Consider the following 20,241-nt stretch of genomic DNA (forward strand, 5'->3'; position numbering starts at 1 on the left):
GCTCTTTTGAGACCAGAGACAGAGAAATGGAGAAGGGAAATAGATAATTAGAGGGAGAGAGCTGCTGCGAAGAGCCTGGAAATGTTGTTAGTAGTAATGGTAATAACGATTATCCGTAGAGGACTAGCAGGGCATGACTTACTGTTTCCGGATAGTAAGTGGCCGAAACATCTGCCTCGGTGGCTCTATGATCTAGCTAGAAAATAAGGAGTAATGAATGAAAGTAAGTAGGATATGAGTTACCCGCCCTTGTCCTGTTTGTTCGTTCCATTTTACCTCACTTTTCTCTCCAATTCTTTTTCTCGTTATCATTATATGTGTTTGTGCCATATAATAATGTAACTTTATAGGGATTACAACTATTCAGGTGAACTGTCTCTAGGCTGTCATGTTTTCCTGCCTGTGAAGGTGTCGTTTGGCATCAGGAGTCAGATCCTTATCTGGCACAAATCACCATGTTGCGTTTGACTTCCTAGGAGCTGTGTTCACTGATAGGAGAAGGTCTGGCCTTTAGTATCTTGTTTGAAATGCTTACTTTTCCTCACCAGAGGTAATTATAGTTTATGAGATAAGTAACTTCTCCCAGCAGTGCTACTGCTGCTCAATACGCTTGGGAAGAGAAAGTGGGGATGTAGAAGCTGCTGCTACTACATGCACTGCAGAGAGCAGAGAGCTCTGTCAAAGGCCTTTTATTATCATTCCAAATTCTGAGGACAAATTAAAAAGGGACCAACCCTGCCCTAGGGCCAGTGATCTGAAAGACACCTCCGATACCTGCTCCAAACGTTAAAAGCCAATTTTTGCCCCCATTCCCTGCCAGGTTGGCCTGCCCTCTTCATGGAGACAACAGGCAGAGCCCTGGGGTTTTGCATCAGGGCACCTGGAAAAGGTTTCATAGTATAAGGCTTACCTGAGGTTATGAGCCTTGTGAAATGAGAAGTTGCCTGCGTGAGTGCAGTTTGGGTGAGAGCTCTGGGATATGGCATCTGTGGCTTTGTGCATCTACTGCTTGCTCAGACTAGTCAGCGTGGCTGAAGACGTGTACCATTGCTACCAGTGCAGGGAAACTGGGGCCACCAGGGTAATGGCAACTGGTATAACAGGTTTGAGTTCGCTTTTAAGTGAGCTGGATGTGAAGAAGAGCAAGCAGTGGTGTCAGGGTTACAGCAGTAATGAAGTGAGCTCTGGAAAGTGAAAGATACAGCTATGTCTCTCTCTTCACTGTAAGGAAGAGTGTAGTGACTGTTCAGCTGTGAAAGCACCTTGAGCGAAGGAGCAGATAACATCTTGAGAAAGGGATTTGCAGAGAAGGGTATTTCCAGATATCCCAGAAAATAGACTACAGAAAAAGAGGGAGGACTCCTGGCACAAGCCAGAACCACTTGAGAGGTGTTAATTATTTAAGGATTAAACCCCACTAAGTCTCTCTCAGCTATATAAGGTGATAATGCATGTTGCATCCAAGAAAGAAACCCAGCAGGGATTTTCACAAGAGATTTTGCAGGTCAGGGAATGATGGACAGTATGTTACTATAGCAATGGATATCCTGGGATCTCGGAGTATGTTGCAGAAACTGTACAGTAGTACCCTCAAGCACAGCCAGCCCCAGGAACATAAATCAGATTTCATGCCTCACCTTTAATAATCATGCTTGAACCCTGGCATGCAAATTGCAATGGAAGTGCACCACACTTGCTAAAACAGAAAACTGTGCTTAATTATCACTTAGCAATCTCTTCCTGAATTTGTCACCACGCTGAAAGATCATTACTCAGCTGTACATATGGCATCTCTTAATCACCAGGAACGTAATGGTCATTTAAGCCAGTACCTCCCCTGGCACCCAGAGCAAGGGTCTTCTATTTCTGAGTATGGTGCACAAATCATATGAATAGTCAGATCTAAATGAATCAGTCTCTGCCAAACTGGCCCTTAGGTGAGAGTCACCAAGCTGGATCACACCCCGAGTCCATCTGGTCCATTATCCTTTCATATGATTTTCTTATTACTTCTGGCAATGGCCAGATGTCTAGAGAAGGGGAAGCAGGTCCCACGCAGTGGTCTGCCGGTAAGACCACTTTGTGTCTCACTAAACATTGTGTTCATCAACGAAGATGAGCAAAAAAAACATTAGGATATTAAGCACGAGACTAACACTGAAGGCTGTGCAATCTTCCACGCCGGTACCAGGGGCCTGTTCACGTCCCTGTGCAACCATGGGTGTGGGTCATGGGGAAGAGCTCCTAAGAAAAGTCCAGTAGCCCTCCTGGGATCCAAGCCCAGACAGCGCAGTAAATGACCCCCAAAGATACCCAGCACAGTCTCCAAGAGCAGGGTGGGTAGATAGCAGGCTACATGCCTGGCATGTAAAACGGGTGAGGAGAAGCAGAGATCCTGCATGGTTCTCCCACCCAGCAAGGCCCCCGCGGGAGGTTTGGAGCCCGGCCACACCAGCCATCCTCCTGTTGAATGTCCCACATTACCCCATGGCAGTTGGGCTCGCAGATCCTGCAGAACAGCTTGCGCAGAAATCCCCAATGCCATGAGGATAGATCTGACAAAAGATTGCCTGTGCTCTCCTTTGTTGTTTCTAAAGGGCATGATATTTCCCCTCGGACTTTGGTATTCATTCTTCACTATCGTACAGAGAATCTTTTCTATAAGAGAAATGTCATATTCTATTCCTTGCCCATTCCCACACCAGAGGATTTTTTTCTCCTTTCCACCTGCCTCTGTGCGTGCCTGTCTCGGCCTCTTCGCTTGCTGTCACTCACGGCAGCCAAGCTCCAAAGAGCACGTTCTGCCCTGCTAAGCATCCGTGCTCGTGTCCCGTTTTCCTTCCTCCTTCAGACGGCCATTGGGGATTCTGTCTTTTTTGAGACAAAGATGATGCAACTAGTTAGAAAGTGGGAAGAGGGAAGAGGTTGTCTGCATTCAACGCAAACCTCTCATCAACAAGGAAGAAGGCAAATGGGGTGAAGACACCTTTACTGCAACTGGAGTGCGTCTGTTTTAAGGTAGAGACCTTGCAAGGGCCTTGTAGAGACGTTGCCCTGCACAGAAGAGGCATGTGTGTGTTTGTATCAACGCAGGTTTCCTTTTTTTTTTATTCTTTGGAAGAAAACTTCTTGCCTTCCAGGGCTGGCAGTCCCAACCAGGGCCTCTTCCAGCTTCAGCACAACTTTGCTCCCAGCTGAACTCTACCCGCTTCCACCTTCTCAGCCTGTCCTTGCTGTTGTTTTTGTGACCATCCTCGTTATCTCCTTCTCTCGTTCCCAGGGCCGTGGAAGCAACGTGATTCACTGCCGGAAGGATGGCACCTGGAGCGGCTCCTTTCATCTCTGCAGGGAAATGCAGGGCCAGTGCGCGCTGCCCACGCAGCTCAACAGCCACCTGAAGCTGCAGTGCGCCGGCGGCTACGGCATAGGTTTGTGAGCATCAGCCCTGGCCATCTGCCGGGGGAGCTGCAGCTCAGACGGGAGCGGGGAGCAGCGGGACAGGAGCTAAGGAAGAGAATGGGAACAAGAGGGAGGAAGGAAGGAGCCTGCAGTCCTTGAAGTCACCTTCTGCTGTGGACCTGTTCACCTGAGCGAGAGGCTGCTACAGGAGGAACTGCTTTTAGGAAACATGAAGCTTTGGGAGGCCAGGCATCCTGTAACATGCTCTGATTGCCTGCTCCTTGAAGTGCTTCCAGTTTCATCATGTCCCTTCCTGGCCAGCTGGTTTTAATGGGCAGCCAACATGCCGGACTGTGCCAGGGACTCACAAACACAGGGAGAGATTGTACCTGCATTCACTCTGACACTTTCGTAATGTCCCCCTCCTTCAACCACATACACACACGTGCGCTCCAGAGGCTGAAAGGCAGGAAGCTGGCAGGGAAGCACAGCACAGGATAATTCAGGTCTCTCCAGAAAGAATGTGAGACCGGCTGAGCATCCCCTTTGGTATGACAGTTGTTTAGAAGCTGTTGTGAGGGTATGTTTTCCCCCTTCCTTCTGGGGTGCCTGGTCACTCTGCAAGGGGCGATGACTTCCTGGGCTCGGCTTTGCTCTATGTCACCCAGGCAGAGGGAGGGATAGACTAGGCTACACACTGGATTGTACACATGATATTGCGTTTTCAGCCCCTGATTTTGCCTGCTGTAAGGGCTGCAACAGGAGCTGCACTGGCTGCAGCCCACACAGACCTGTGAGGCCCCTTCCTGCAGCCCCAGTCCCAGCTCCTGCCAGCCCCCTCCTCCCTCCGCCCGTCCCTTTGAACTTGGAGAAATTTCCTTGTTGAGCAGCTCCCTCATTATATCGCAGCCATGCGAGGGACCACGAGTCTCCTTGCGTTCCTTCCCTGGGGAGGAGAACACGACCTGGATGAGATCACCGCTCTGTAACGATGCCAATTACAGATCATATATCAAAACAATTCCGACCCGCTCCTTTCCGTAAGCGTAAATAGCGTGGCGGAGCGCAGGAGAGCGAGCGGCAAGCAGGCTGGGGCGAGGCGTTTTACCCTTGAGACGAGATTACCTCCTGGGGCCGGCCAGGTTTTTTGCAAGGAGAGAAATGCTGATCCCTGGTTTGGAGGAGAACATCTCAGTGCTGTGAGCAGGAGGGTCTGCAGCTGCCTGCCAGCCCTCGGTGCTCTCCCAGCCCTGCCGGGGCGGCGTCAGCAGGTGCCGACCCCAGATGCAAGGTCTGGTGAGCCTGCTCCTGGGCTGGGACCATGCAGCCATCATGGAGGCGAGGGACTCATGGGCCAGATCCTCCACAAGAGCGTGGCTCTCGCTGGAGAGGGAGGAAACGCTCGACAAGGGCACAGCGGCCATTGGCTCTTGTCCTCAGCAGATGGAGACATACCACACGCTTTGTTAGCCTCGCCCAGCACCACCTTTTGGGTTGTCGAGGTTTTCTTCTCTTCTTTGTGTTTTCGGAAGCCTGGCCAACGTCCTCTCCTGCCACTCGCTCACAGTGGGGCTGGTGTCAATGGGCCTCACCCAGCGGGTCCGTGGAGCCACTACCACGTGCACTGGGAAACCAAAACAAACCCCAAGCGCTCCCCATCTTGCTGGCTCAACAGCCCAGGTCTGCTCTGCTCCCGCTGACTCCTCCATGTGGGAGTACATGAGAAGGCAGAAGCAGGTGGGGAGAATAATAGCATCCAGTCGTGGTCACTAAGAATCCCACACACCTTCGGTAATTCCTCAGACACCTAATCTGCCCTTCCAGGCTGAGGTGTGTGTTGAGCCAAAGGTTCAGCTCTCCAAACCAATGCGGAGATTAATTCCTCCCCCAGCGCTGATTGGAGTGCAGAAATCCTAATGACATGTTTGCAGCAGCTGTGCCATTCAAGAGCGATTTTCCAGGGGGGAAATGGTAATGGTCCAACACACTAGGGCTTACACTTGTGTCACCACAGGGCTCTGGGATATTGCTGCAGAGTATCGCAGCATGTTTTAATAAAGAAAGGACAGGATTCCCACTGGGCATGACAGTTAATCAGAGAAAAAGCAGGTTTATGTGTGAACAAAGCCATCACTACCTCTCTGCGTACTTCTTATCAACTGTGGGACTTAGGTGATAGCTCGTCTGCAGTATCATTAGGCTTGGTCATCCTCCGAAAGATTATTATTGAAGGTCTGTAAATTTGACAGATCAAACAGTAGGTTTTTGTCATGTCATAGGTGAGATGAGTTCCACAGCCTCTGCTTAATCAGTGCCGTTGCTTGAAAGAGCAGTTGAAATGGAAGAACCTTTACATTTTCTTGATGATCCGAAATCACAAAACTTGACCCTCTTCTTGGAGTTAATAGCCAGAGATACCTAGATATGCAGCTCATACAAAAAGGCCCTGGAATATCTGCCACCCCCACAATCTCCTGCTGAGATGCAGGGTTGTACTCAGCATTTCACGTGTGGCTAGGAGATATGTGATAGTTATGGTTGAACGCTAATTGCAATTTAGGAAAAACGAGCCCTAATCCTGTCCTTCAGCTGGAAGGATGCTGAAAGGGTCAGAAGCTGCTTGTTTTATCCTTTAGCTTTATCCTCTCTGTGTTTTGTGCAGGCACGGAGTGTACCACCTCATGTCTGGATCACAGTCACGAGCCCATCCTCCTGCGCGTGAATGAGACGGTGCAAGACATCCAGCACTGGATGAACCCTCAAAGAGTGAAGGTCAGTGCCTGATGATTTCACTAACTATATCCCTTGTTGCATGTTTATGTGCCGTGAGTGAACAGTGTTACCTGTGGTCCATTCAATGAGGGGAATACATGAGGAATTCTGCCCTTTAGAGAAGAATTCCTGGGTTTTGTTGTGTCTTTGCATGTTGTTCTGGTAACGTGGTGGCTTTCTCTCCAAGTTGCTTGCTTTCTGTGATTTCCCAGTGAAAGGCAGTTCAAGGTAAAGGCCCTAAATCAGTGTGCTCAGCACCTCCAGTGGGTCTGATCTGGAAACATGATTCATTACACAGGAAGATGTGATGGACAGTGAGAGAAAGGGCACTGGCCAAGTTTTATTTTCTTCCTCCTGTTCAGTATTTTGCATTCTTTGGGTGACAGGGCTGCATTTTTCTGTACTGCTTTTGGATGGCAAAAGAAGCTGATACAGAGGGTATTTCATTTCCCGAACCAGCAGAGCTGGCTGAGTCCTCCCCCCGCCCCTCTGCCCGCATGCGAGAGATGCCTGCTCAGCACAGCCCCTTCCAGAGGTCACCACTGCTTCCTCCTGCTTGCTGCCAGCGCACGGGCAGCATTCACCGCTCACGGCACTCCGTCCTGCGCGTCCTCCAGTGCATGCTGGTGCCAGTCTGCCCTGATGAGGCCATGCACACCCGTGTACAGCGCCTTGCACACACGCTCCCTCCTGTGCACACCTGCCACTTGCAGCGAAGAGCTGCTTGGTTTCATGCCTACACTTGGGTACCAGTGGGAGACACACTCACCTACCTCTTCCTGAAAACCCTTATGCCACCTACACCAATGTGCCCTCCTGCCTAGAAATGCACGTAACCAGGTGCTTGTGCCTACACAGTGTGTCTGCAGGTGTACAGGTTCATCTGGACGTGCTCAAGTGTATGGCGGGATACGCTGGCGCATCGTGTGTTCACCAGGATGCAGGTTGTTGATGGTGCTTGAGCAAACACTGTCGGCTTTTACATCCGTGGCCCTGGCTTTGCAGGAGTCCGTTTTACACACTTGAACTTCATTTAGGAGAACAAGCAGCCAACACAACCCCAGCATGTCCTGAGTAGCTTTGACAGTCTATTTGCTTCTCTACGTGCCTAAATATGTGCCCAGGGTTTGGGATTTTTGAAATCTGGCCTTGGCTGCGGATAGTGAGCTGCTCCAAAAATCTCTGCCACTTTATACTTCCCTTTATCACATGGAGCAATAGAATAAATCCTGGAAAGGGATGGGGAACTTAAGTCCAGAGAATACGACAATCTCGCAGTGTCGTTCCCAGCTTCCCATTCACTCCTGACGCCAAGATTATATTGCTGCCTAAGCCTAGGCTTTGCCAAGTTTCTGGCGTGAAATGTAAAGACAACCCCTATCTCTGTATTAGGGACAGTTTCTCACCAGCCCTTTCCCGAGTGCTAGGCTTTAAAGTGGTTTTGTAATTCGTGGTGAAATAAAGTGACAGCTTCCCTCCCGTCCTCTGCTGTGCTCCTTCGTTTATTGATGCGGGTACACAGAGGGAGCTGTAACGAGTTTTATACCTGCAGGTCTCTGGGGGGCTCGTTAAGCAGCAGGGAAAACATGTAGTAGTAAAGGGGGAGATGAGAGGAGTGAGGGATGGAGGAGAAATCATGGTTTCCAAGGGCACAGTGATAAATAAGACCTCCTTTGCCCTGATAGTGAGGATCTCGCAAGAGTTTTAGGCTGTGAGCAGATACAAGTTTGACCCCAGCAACCCTTTGTAACTAGAGGGTGAGATTTGGGCTTGAAAACTTGTGTTGGGAGATGGAGGGGAGCCTTTAGGAGCTGAGTGATGCTGAGACATGCTGGAGGAGATTTTTTTGGTGGCTGTAAAACATCCATCTTATTCAACTCCCCGGGCAAGGGGATGTCAGCCCCAGGGAGTGGTGCCTCGTGGGGTGCCACTGGGGGAAATGCTGCTGCTGGTGGGACCAGGGAGACCCTGGAGAGACGGGACTGCGATGCCTTAGGGGAAGGTCCCCATGGTGATGCATTCTATGTCATTAGTAATAGGTGTCTGTTCATGGTCAGTGACAGCTTGCTGTTGTGCTGTACGAGTAAAGGGAGCAGCTGGTTGCATTTACACGACAAGTCTTTGTGGATCTCAAAGTACTTGAATGACGCAAAGGAAACACTTTTAGTTACTTAATTTCAGGCATAAGTAACGTGCAAATGAGTGCAGTATGAGAAGCAGATAAAGGCAGGACCGATCTCTGGAGCTTCCCTTTGAGCGGACAGGCACAGATGAAACACAGGGAGAGCCAGCAAGAAAAAAAACAATGTTTGTGTGTAGCTGCTCAAGCAACAGCTGTTATGGAAGTGAAGTGGGAAGAGGGAACCATCCTTCCTCTGAGGGTTGTTTAGAGCAGAGCTGTGCAAATCACTTGATTTTTCGGTTTGCTGGAAGTTCTGTCAAATTAAAAAAAAAAAGTTTTCTCCTAATCAAAGTGACTTTGTTGTTGTTGTGATTTTTGGTGAACCAAAAAATTGGAGAAGAAAACATGCTGGTTTGAACATAACGTAGCATTTCATTTCCAAGGATTGTTTTAAACTTTTTGTTTAATGAAAATGAAAAAAAAAAACCTTAGAAATTAAATGTCCTCTCAAAGGAACAACAACAACAGATATTTCATTTCGAAAAATGTCTAAATATTACTGTGTTTTCCAGAACTGGTTTAGTCTGAGTTGCTTTGTTGGGCCTGAAACAGTTTGCCGAAATCAGTGTAAGTTGGCAGTGTGTTCCAAATCAGTATTTTCAGCAAGAAAAAAAAATTCACCTGAAATCTTCTGTGTCCCTTCTGCAGCGAGCCATGTTTGGAGCAACTGTTGCTGTTCCTATGATTTCCCATTTACCGCGCGTGTGCAAGGGGCAGCAAGCTGTTGAAGACACCTATAGATAGAGCTGCCAAGACTGACTATGCAGGCAGTGGAGAGAAAAAAGTGAAATGTCTCAGAAAGACAGCTTGACAGCTCTTTCCCATTGACTGCAGAGAAACAGAGCAGACACCTAATTTCTTACGTTGTCTGAATTTGGGTCCTTGCCTTTGTGCTGAGCAGGAACAGGCCAAATCCTGTGCAAGCACGTGCATGCCTGGGATAGTCTTGAAAGGGTCGGTACGCCCCAGCTCCAAGTGTGGCTGTGGCCCCTCCACATGCCTGGGACGCTGCCCTACTGCTGGCGATGTGTTTGCCCATGTGCACTGCAAGCCCTGGGATTTTGGATGGCCAGAAGTCGTGAATGGGAATTCTCCTTAAATTCTCCCCTATCCATTTAAGCTTTGCAGTTTTCCTCCTTCCTTCCCCTTTCCCCTTTCTGTGGGTGTTGGGAGGACACTTGACCCACCTAAGGTAGAGGAGAGCCTCTCTTGGGGAAACCTAATCTGCTCCGCAGCCCGCAAACGGTTGACATCATTGTGTTAGTCCCACCGTGGGAGGGAAGCGCCGTGACCGGCGGCACTAGGTCTTCCCTCACAAGGGGAAAATGACAGCTGGATTTGCTTTCTTGGCTCTTTGTTACCTACTGTGGGAGCGTGTCCCAGCTTCCTCTCCCTTCACAGCACATGGAGTCACAGCCACCAAACCGCAGATGTGGCTGGATGGCGTTTCTGGGATGGGGAGAGGACCAAAGTCAGTACACCCGGCTGCACAGCGCGGCCCGCACGGGAGGGCGGCTGTGCTGCAGAAGCCGATGCACGAGGGCAGCTGGGGCCATGAGGGCAGCATATGCCACCGCAGTGGCTTGGAGCATGTGGCAGCACGGGGAAGGGATGGGGCTCGCAGAGGCAGTGGCCAGATGGGTTTTATCCTGGCTCGTGTCAGATGTGGTCCTTCCGCCCACCTCTTACTGCATCCCGTGTCGGCCTTGTGAGTCCACCTTCCTTTCTGTGTGCACTGACGCAGTCAGCTCCTGGTCACGTCCCGCAGTAATGCTGCCTGTACCCTTCCTTCCTTGCTTTTTGTACGTGTGATTATCTCAGTTGCCCCATGCAGCACCCCATGGCACCTGTGTACCGTTTGCACCGCAAGAGGCAGGAATGTTGCTCAGCAACCCAAATCATCCCAAATTTCTCAATTTTCCAACCCAGTCTTTCCCTCTGCTCACCCCCGCTTTCCCATCCTGTTGCACCACACAAAACCCAGCAGCAACCTGAGGGTACAAACAGGCTGGATGGTGGGAATTTAGGGTTTGGAAAACCAGCAAGAGGAGGCAGGACCATGGCTGAGGGCCCTTCCCTGAGTGTACTCTGCTTCCAGCTCCGTGAATGTTAGCAGGATTGCATTCAGCTGGAGAAACTCTAATGGTCTCCGCTAGCAAAGTGTCATCCAAGGAGAGGGTGAAGTAACTGGGACTAAGCCGCTGGCAGGTGCCACTCCAGAGCAATGCGGACGTCCCACCAGCCCAGTGATGAAGCTAACACGAAGTCAGCTGGCTTTCCTACACTATGGAGAGTGGCCCGGGGCTGCACACCCTTTCCCTGGAGGATGTCCAGCCCAAGGCTGTGCAGCCCTTGGGATGGAGGATGACCTTGAATGAGAGCTCTGAGGAGAGCACTGTCCTAGCAGAGACTTCACCTTCCATCCCTTCTTCTAAGGAAGGGTGCTGGGTTTGTAATACTGGGAGGGTCAGGAAAGTAGTCAGTGCAACTTCTGTGAGGATTGCCCTTACTTGGAAACCTCCTTTCTTAAGAACCTGTTTCAGGGCTGTTTGTCTCCTTTTGTTAGCTCCACATGCTCACACACATTCACACGTATGGAGGGGTTTTGTAAATATTGATGCTTCTTACGAGAGGAATGTGAGATGCTCTTTGGAAGTCCACTTCTACTTCTTGTCTGCCTGGCCTCGGATACGGAAGGCAAATGCCTGAGTTTTTCTACTTTGGTTTAATTCTTGGGTTCCAATGCTCTTGAACTGCTTCCTTTACTCTCCCTGCTCCCGCTCTGTTGACTGGCCTTGTTTATTTTGAAACCTAGAAAAGTTTCCTTTCTTTTTCCTCTGAAGTGCAATAAACAGAAGAGGGGGAGAAAAAAAAGTAAAAAAATCTCACTGTTTGTGGCAGGCAACAGCCTGGAAATCTCCAGCTGTCTGTCAAGACCGCGCTGGGGGAACGTCTGACACCGCAGGGCTCCCGCACCTTGCAGCCTCCCTCCCAGGGGATAAACAACGTCCTCCCCCCTCGCCCGGCCGCTTCTCCGCTCACACAGACGGGCCCTGTTGTGAGGCAGGTGGGGCAAGCCGGGCTTGAGTAATAGTGGAAAATCCGAAAGCATCGGAAAGATAAACAGCCCAAGTCAGATAGTATAAAAGTCCTTTTTCTAGCACACACCAGGTAAGCCTCAAATGACAGAAACTGTAAAAACATGCTGAGGTTCCCCTGCAGATGGATTAAATTAGCCCTCAAATAAACAAGGGAAGGGGAGGCTGGTGCATCAGGTCTTCTCAAATGTTAATCCCTTCCTTCCCCAGGCCTCCACCCAACCCTGACCCCTGTCTTTGGGTGAGCGCCTATGTGTTCATCATGCCCAACTGGGCAATGTAGTGTTCCATCCATGGGTGATAACCCAAAATGAACATTGTGACTGATGTCTTGATGAATGGATGGGAGTCCTATCTCCTAGACCTCCATGGTATTGAATCACCATCTCCACTGACTGGACAAAATTTTCATCCACCTTTAAAATTTAAGTTTGCATGTCTACAGGCAAACAGTGGCTGCCCTGGCTGTGCCATCATTGGGTAGGCTAGTCATCATTTTTGCCCAAAACTAAGCACTCTAGAATTTATTATAAATACAGAAATTAAAGCGCCTACAACATAACAGATGATATCGTCCTTTCCAGGGGTTATTCTGAAGACATGTAGTGGGAGGTGCTTCCATTTCAGATCTAAAGAATAGTGTGAAAATGTATCTGAAAGTTCACCTTTAGCATCTTGAAGAAGCGTAGCTAAGATGGGTAGTGAAAGAGAACAATGTTTTGCAGCACCAAAGAAATTCCTTAATTAATTCCTAAAATGTCTCCCCCCTACCCAAAAGCAAGACAGTGGACCTGTGCCTTTGCCTTTCCCTGCCACGTTCCCCACCATGAATGAAATATTGGACATGACATTTTAGGAGAACCTTAAATATTATTTTAATCTCAAATGTTCTGTTATTGCAAGTGTCAAGTCCAACACTTCTTGTAAATACCTGGAGGACAGCCAGGTCCTGGGAACACAAGAGGTGTTAGGAGCTGAACTCCATTGGTTAAGTACAGCAGAGCCATAGGAGCCAGCACACTGACTTTCTGTACACTGATTTCTTTGTCTTAACCTGTTGGGGTTTTTTCTTCTTCCCTCCAGAGCGTTGTCTGCACGGCAGGACTGAAGTGGTACCCTCACCCTTCCCTGATCCATTGTGTCAAAGGCTGTGAGGTGAGCTTTCACGTTAGCTCGGGTGGTCCGTGCTTGCTCTTCGAAATGTTGTGGTAACAGTCACTGCAGTCACTTGGGCTATAAATGCTGTTTTTCAAGTGAGGCAAACAGGCTTTTGTGCTGACTGTCCTATCAAACAGACTGTGATCACCTGCATCAGTTCTAACACTCAATGGTGAAACTGGTGGTTTTCCTAGAGCCGATGGCTGGGTGACTCTCACAGGAGGTAAACGATCAAGTAGCTTAAAAACATGGCTAGACGGTCAGAATTTCCCAGAATTTCTGTGAAGTTGCAAAAACCTTCAGTTGCTTATTCTTGATTTTGACATCTTATTAGAAGGCCAGTTCTTTCCAAGGCCAGTTAGGCTTTGGGCACTGGTATGTGCAGATAAACTTTGGGAAAGCCAGGGGCAGAAATGGTACCACTGGGTGGACAGCACAGCTGGACTGTGAGCAAATCACACATCCCTCCAGTGTGCACCTCTGTCTGAACCAGAAAAAAAAAAATCAGAAAAATGCAGTTACATTTCAGCAGTGATACATTTTTACAGTCTTGTGCGTTATTTGAAAAAAGTAATTCTTTTGAAGGATGTCATTTCTGCTGGCAACAGTCTTTGAGAAGTCTGAGAAGTCTTAAGATGCTTCCAGTAGTTAAACAGGGCTGGAGCACCTCTCTCTGGGTCATGGTGCTCATGCAGTTTCCATCGTGCCAGCCCTTGAGTATCTCACCCGTGTGAAGAAGTCAGTCCTCATGGTCCCTCTGCAAGGCTGGGGAGCTCCATGCCTCTTTTAGAAATAGGGTGACTCACAGGCAGGGGGATAGATGGCTGCTTTGGTCACATGGACGGGCAGCAGAAGAGCTGTGTCTTGACCCCACATCTCCTGACTACCCGCAGTGCTGGCTCTTCTTTCAGCACCCAGTAACCCAGTTTTACAAGTGCATTGATTGTTATTTGCCCGGAGTGGCAGAACATGGCACAGAATTCCTAAATCTGACACGGAACTCTAGACCACATTGCTGTGCGACGTGATTTGTCTTGAAGTGAAAGACAGGTTTCCTTCGCATACAAATGTTGGGCCCAAGAGGGTAGTAACTCTCCAACAATGTAGTAGTTTCTGTCTAGTTGTTCCCTAAATGAAAAGCATTCTGCTGTCAGTGCTTTGAATGTCATAAGCCACCTCACGCATTGCATTCATGCAGGCTGGCTAGGCGCCCCTATTCTCCAAAGAGAGCTAAAATAACATCCAGCGACCATTAAGAAATGCCATTCAGGTGCTGATGCACCATTGGGTATCCATTCTCCTGCTGGTTAAGGATAGTTGTTACTGAGGCAAACTTTGCAATGATGTAATAATTTACCAGAAGCCATTATTACTGACATGCTTTTTCTCAGCATTTTCTTCCCTTCCATCATTGTTAATTGCCAGACCCCTCTGCATCAATAGGAACTTTCTTCTTTTCATCATTCATTCAGCAGTGTCACTGCAGCGCAATCTATCATCTTGGAAGGCTTTGCCCAGACAATTGATAATGGCCTCTAGCATCATTTTTAGAGCATGATGCTTCCAGGATCTACGAATGGGCCAGAGCTTGTTCTCTGGCATTAAGATTTCAGAAGAAATGCCATCTTCACCAAGCCTTTTATCACGACTGTGGAAACAGGGACTAATAAGCCTACTGGGCCATTAAGCTGATACAATCCTTAATGTATTAATATCCTTAGCATTAGGGAGGGTTCCCTGAATAGAAGGCTGTAAGCGGGGCATTATTTTACTCCTGGCCCTCACAGTGGTAACCCAGAGTGCTGCTGCAATGTGATTTTTTGTCGCTCCCTAGTGGTAGGAATAGAGGTTTATGAGTCAGCCCCATACTTCTCGGCAGCTACCTTAGGCGTTTCAGTAGAAAACTAGTCCCTCTGGGACTACTCTATAGTCCTCCAAAAATATAGGAGCACTGGGATATGCATGAAGACCTGTAGAGACCTCACCCTCCTCAGCCAGGCCTCCAAAGTCTCCCAAATAAGGATTTTGGTGCCAAGTCAGAATAGATGCTACTGGTCCCATTCGTCTCCTCCAAAGGGCTGACTTGCCTACGCTGTGCCAGTTGGAGGGAAAGGCAATTCTTCAACAAGTTTCTTATACTGGTAATCCAGTGTTCATAGAGGTAGGGTCCAGGCATAGGCATGGAAAATTAAAGTCTAGCCTTCCTTGACAATCAGGCACAGCTAGGCAATACACAGGAAACATGGAGAAGCCTACAAAATTTCCTGGGAGGTTGGGCAAAGTTCACGTATTTAAATATGACCAGGTTGGCATAAAAATATCTCTCCATCTACTTACGAATCATTCCCTTTTAACTCTTAGCATATTAATTAAATGGAAGGGCGTTTGCAAGTCAAAGCCTTTGCCTGTGTAAGTCAGTCAGTCTCTGAGGAAGTCAATGGAGTTAAGCCAGTTTGCAGGGACAGGAGACTCACCCCGTAACTCTGATTTCCTGGTCAGCATTTGTAGTATTTGCGTGGAGCTAAACAAGCGGCAGGCAATGAGTCAGTCACCTCCTGGTACTCCTGCTGAGGTCCGAAATTGCCGTCATCGCCTGGAGTTCCTGTGCGCTGGCAGAAATTTTTAACTTTGCAAAACATCAGCAGTAAAAGCCTGCATCTGCACCACTCACAGGGTCTGTTTCAATACCGATGAGCATGGCCATGGCTCTGCCTGGGGACAGCACAGCAAGCTCTTGTGGCTGGTTCTTCAGGTATCTGTTGTCAGGGAGACTCTGGTACTGCAATTGCTGCCAAATCCTCCCAGGAAACCTCCAGGAGCCTCCCCACCCTCTCTGCAGTGATGCCTTCTTTGTAGGGAAGTCTCTTGTGTGTTTTTCTCAGTGCAGAATAACTGAATTTTCCAAAGAGCAGATAAGATGGGAATGGCCCCATGAGCAAGTGCATGTAAGAAGTGTTACAGAGATATGACTGTGCTCTTGGCTAAGCATCCCCTTTTCAGAGCTTTTATTGCTGCCTGGGATTCTCGTGCTGGGCCTTTTTTAGCATCAGGCGCAGTTTTGACTTCCAAGTACTTACTGACCAAGAGGGCTCCAACGGGTAATGAAACACCAGGTTTCAAGCCTTTTCTTCAGAATTGTGATTATAATTCAGGTCCTGTGCAGCACATAGACTAGTGATCACATTGCACAGATTAGTGACCACATTTTCTTTTTCAAGGTGATGTATGAATTTTACTTAATAGCTCTCCACAACATCCCTCTGAATAATTGCCATTATCCAAGCTCTGAGCTGTGGAGTGGAGGAAGATTACGTGTCATGGCCAAGGTCACATGCAGTCACTGCTGGTCTGAGAATGAGCACGTGGTCCATGTGCTGAGCTCAGACTGCTTCCATTTCTCTTTGTGTGTTATGTTTTGTGCCCTCTTTGCTGACACTTGTTGCAGAGTTAGGAGAACTGTGGTGGAAAGTGCAGCTATTAAAAGCAAGCCAGTTCTGCTGCTATACATAACCTTCTTCTTATACCACGTAGTTTTGGAAGCTTAGCTTAAAATTATCAAAAGGTGCCACAATTTTGGATGCCTTGATGCTGTTGCTGGGCCTAGTCAAATTAATATTCCTGAAGCATCATCTTATGTGGGAGGATGTGAAAAGCCAACAAGGGCTCATTTCCCTTGCATCTAGAGTCCTTTTTTTTCTGTCTGCTTTGAAGGGAGATGGGAATAATTATCCTTTGCCTTTCAGGGCTGTTGGTAATGTTACAAACTATGTGGCTCCTTCAGGTCTTCGTATTTTCCTTCTGACGTGTTGTTACAGGTTTTATCCATGTCCACGCTCTCAGCCTTTTTCTGTTTTTTTTCCTTTTGCAGCCTTTCATGGGGGACAACTACTGTGACTCCATCAACAACCGAGCCTTTTGCAACTACGATGGTGGGGACTGCTGTGCCTCAACAGTCAAGACCAAAAAGGTAGGGATGCCCCTTCCTGTTTTCACTGGGAATTCCTTGGTGAGTGCTGCTTTGCGCCTGGAAAAATTTTATTTTTGCTTGAATAGGGGAGGTGCAAGGTCTCAGAAGGACCTTCAGTCCAGGTATCATCTCACCACAGGCACTGAGTTCTTGCTGGTTCATTTTGAAGGTCTCTCTTGATATGCATGTGCATTTCCCATCATAGCCCGCCTTATACCTGTGCAAGGCAGGTTCTTAAAGTAGTCAGAGGTGTTAGAATCATTGAATCATTAAGGTTGGAAAAGACCTTTAAGTTTATCAAGTCCAACCGTCAACCCAACACCACCGTGCTCACTAAACCATCTCCCGAAGTGCCACATCTACACGTTTTTTGAACACCTCCCAGGGATCGTGACTCCGCCGCTTCCCTGGGCAGCCTGTTCCAGTGCTTAGTGTAAATAAACCCCAGCTTCTCTATAGGCAAAGTCTGGTTCCCTCCAAACCCCCGGGGCATGTTCATCAGCAAAGCTACACCTGCTGCTCAGGAGACCTTCACACAAAGACCCTGGGAAGGGTATGTTTGCCCCTCCTGATGTCCGCCCTCAATGCTCAGAAGGGAAACTGAAGGTTAAAAGTCATTAGGAACAGAGCAGAGAGCAAAATGAAAGCAATCGCTGTAGGTCTGTACTTTGATCCGTGAGTACCCACGTGCGCGTGGCTCGCTGCTGACCTTCCCATCTCCAAAAGGACAGAGTGGGACAGACAAGGGTGTGGAGCAGGCTGAGAAAAAACGTGAAGAATCTTCTCCACAGAGACCATATAGACCAGGGCCTGCAAATCTTGCCAAAGAGACAGTGGGAGTGGTTGGTAGCAGAGATTTATCAAAACATTATTTAATACCAGGAGGATGCTTAGGAAAATAAACCCCACTGTTTCTTATCACACAGCAATGAGGGGGTGAAATGGTGATTACCTGGAAACAGGACCCAAACAAAGGAAAGAAAGTGCTTATTTGCACGATGTGTATTGCAATGATAGGATGCATTGCCACAGAGTATTATTAAGAACGTAAATAATTTGAAGTTAAAAAGAGAGTAGGCATATTCGTGGAGGTTAGCTCCACCAGTGGCTATTGAACACTGTGATCTGAATGCAGTTTCTGGCTCAGGAATATCTAAACCATTGGCTGCTTGAGCCTGGAGAAGGATCCCTCCACACATCTCCCTTTTTTTATGCTTCTTTAACACCCATTTCGGACCACTGTTAAGAGATAGTGACTGGAGTGAGGGAGCTTGTGGTTAGGAATATTTCGTATGGATCAGGATAGATTTTGAACTTGTTTCCCAAAGAAAAGAAAGAAAACTTTAGCCTCTACCGTGTGAGATTTTTACCTTGTCTTCAAGATTTAGGTATAGATCAGAATGAAAATCCAGGTATGTTAAGTATCTGATATACATTAATAAACAACAAAACTTGAGGGAGCTTGGGCTCAGCATATAACATCATCCATTTCACGCACCTGAGGAAGAAGGTCCTCTCAACTGCAGCTGAGGGACTGAAGACCTCTCTGCAGGGAACAGTCCTTTCTCATGCAGCTTTGGCTGGAGGCTTCTTTTGCTTGGTCCAGCCAAAGATCTCTTACCAGTAAAGCACTGTGGGCTGCCTCTGGCCCATCTGGGAACACTGGGGAAGGGAAGTGGACATGTCTTGGCAAGTGGAAGGAGTTCATTTCTCCGTTGAGAAGAGGCAGTTTTCTTTAATGTGCTTTTTTGCACAAATTTTGCCCTGCATGGCTGTTTCTTTTGCAACTGGCCCTGCAAGCCACGTGCTGGGAGGGAAGCACGGGCAGGTGAGCTCCACTGTTCCCCAAGGCTGGTGTAGGGCATGGAGAGCCCGTACAGGGCTCCCTGCTGAAATGACCACAGCGGAGACGAGCAGGGTGACAGACAGCGGCTCGTCTTCAGCGTTGTCTCCAAGAAGAGGTTCCTACCTCTGGTTGATTTTCCACCTCCTTGGGAGGAGCAGCCCAAGGGCAAGCACAGCTTGCTCTCTGGCCTCAAAGGCCCACCAGCTGGGAGGGCAGAGCTGGAAGTGCCTGGTAGCCCAGCATGGCAAAGGTCTTCTCATACAACAGCCTACCTGGGAAACTTTATCTCAGTGCCTCCAGCCTTGAGAGCAGGGGTTGAAAAATCCCAAGAGATGCCAGAGGAATGGAAGTGAGGTGCTGGGAGGGGACCAACCCAAACCAGCCCCGTCAAGACAGGAGCTAAGGGCACAATGTATTGCTGGGGTGGGGACAGGACTGAAACACAAGGGATGTGAGCACTGAATTGAGGGGGAGAGGGATAGGATTAAGGTTTGGGAGCAGAATTTATTGCTGGGCAGGGAGCTGAGACAGAGTGGGATCTGCACAGAGTCGCGAGCACTTACCAGCCAGGCGAGTCACGCTCAAAATATCTGCTGCTTCGCTGCCACCCAGCAATGAAGTGACCACCCAGGAGGGGAAAGGGTTTTGTAGCCCAATCAGTTACCGGTTTCTAAAACTGCCCGATGCAAAGGGCAAATAGTTCAGAGACAGGCAGCTGGTCACGCGTCTGATGGATTTCCCGCATGGAGGGGGAGGTCTTGGAGCCAAGTCTGCTTCCACGGACTTGACTGGGAGCTATATCTTTGTGACCGGGGAAATTAGACTTGCCCTAGTTCGCACTGTCGGAACACCCACCCTAGAGATCACACGGTTTGAGGGCTGAACCACAGAGCCCATCACTTCCTCGGCACGCATTCAGCTTCCAAAATGGTCTCCTCTCTCCCAAAACACCAACAGCATCCCAGGAGCTGAACAAGACCCTTGGGAGCAGTAAGAAAACCACCTTCTTCTTGGATCTTCCATGCCAAAAGCAAGATGCTAAATCCCAGTTTATTACATTTATAGGGTAAAGGGGGGAATAATAACCCAGCCAGCGGGGCTGTGGAGTCAAAGCCGAAGAGGCGGCAGGCAGCACCTCTCTGCCTGCAAAGCAGCCGCCGACACCTGCGGCAGCAGCCGTGGGGCCGCGGGTCTCGGCTCTGCGAGTTATTTTCCCGTCTGAGGCCTTTGACTGAGACCAGATTTCAGGCAAGGCTGTTCAAATACAGCCCTGCCTTTGAAGAGGTTTATGAGTGGAGCGTTACAGGAGATATTCCAAAGGGAAAAACAATGAAAGGTGAGAGAAAAGGGAGCTGAATAAAAATACTCCGCATACCAAATCCTTCCAGCACAGTTTGCCACCTACTTAAAAAGGCACAGTTTTAAAATACACATTGGGTGTAAAAGCCAAAAACCTGGAGGAGACATAGGGAGGGGTGAGTCCAGCTCCGTTAATTCCAATACCAGATGAGGATGTATTTTCATACGGTTGTAGACAGAGCGAGACACTTGAAAGAAACTGCTTTGCTCCTTTTCTTTCAAGGTTACATACTATGTGGCAGATGTGTCAGTCTTTTAAAGCCCCTTCAAGTTTACCCATAAATGTCTAACATTTATGCAACACCTGTTTTTCTCCCAAAATGTCACAGGACATTTTACAAGCTTTAGATTTATCATCTTTTCACCATTGCAACCATTGCTGAGGTGACACATGGTTCACATTTAACAGAACATAGCAACTCCGCACGTTATTTTAGGAAAGGGCTGAAGATTAACATTG

At 48.5% G+C, this 20,241-nt stretch overlaps 1 protein-coding gene across 3 annotated transcripts in view; it reads left to right on the plus strand.

Moving 5' to 3' along the window:
- PAPPA (pappalysin 1) overlaps positions 1-20,241 on the plus strand; it is a 177,802-nt gene that overhangs the window by 149,168 nt on the left and 8,393 nt on the right. For 2 of the 3 annotated variants that reach the window (XM_086475664.1, XM_009955051.2), the window contains 4 exons: positions 3,281-3,428; positions 6,062-6,171; positions 12,535-12,606; positions 16,478-16,576. In XM_086475664.1, coding sequence (XP_086331790.1) covers positions 3,281-3,428; positions 6,062-6,171; positions 12,535-12,606; positions 16,478-16,576 — 429 coding nt within the window. Of the gene's footprint in view, positions 1-3,280; positions 3,429-6,061; positions 6,172-12,534; positions 12,607-16,477; positions 16,577-17,367; positions 17,419-20,241 lie in introns of all 3 variants that reach the window. The other variant, XM_086475662.1, reaches the window with a different exon arrangement.

This window comes from Leptosomus discolor, chromosome 19 (genome assembly GCF_034619465.1).
Source record: "Leptosomus discolor isolate bLepDis1 chromosome 19, bLepDis1.hap2, whole genome shotgun sequence".
Taxonomy (NCBI): Eukaryota; Metazoa; Chordata; class Aves; order Leptosomiformes; family Leptosomidae; genus Leptosomus; species Leptosomus discolor.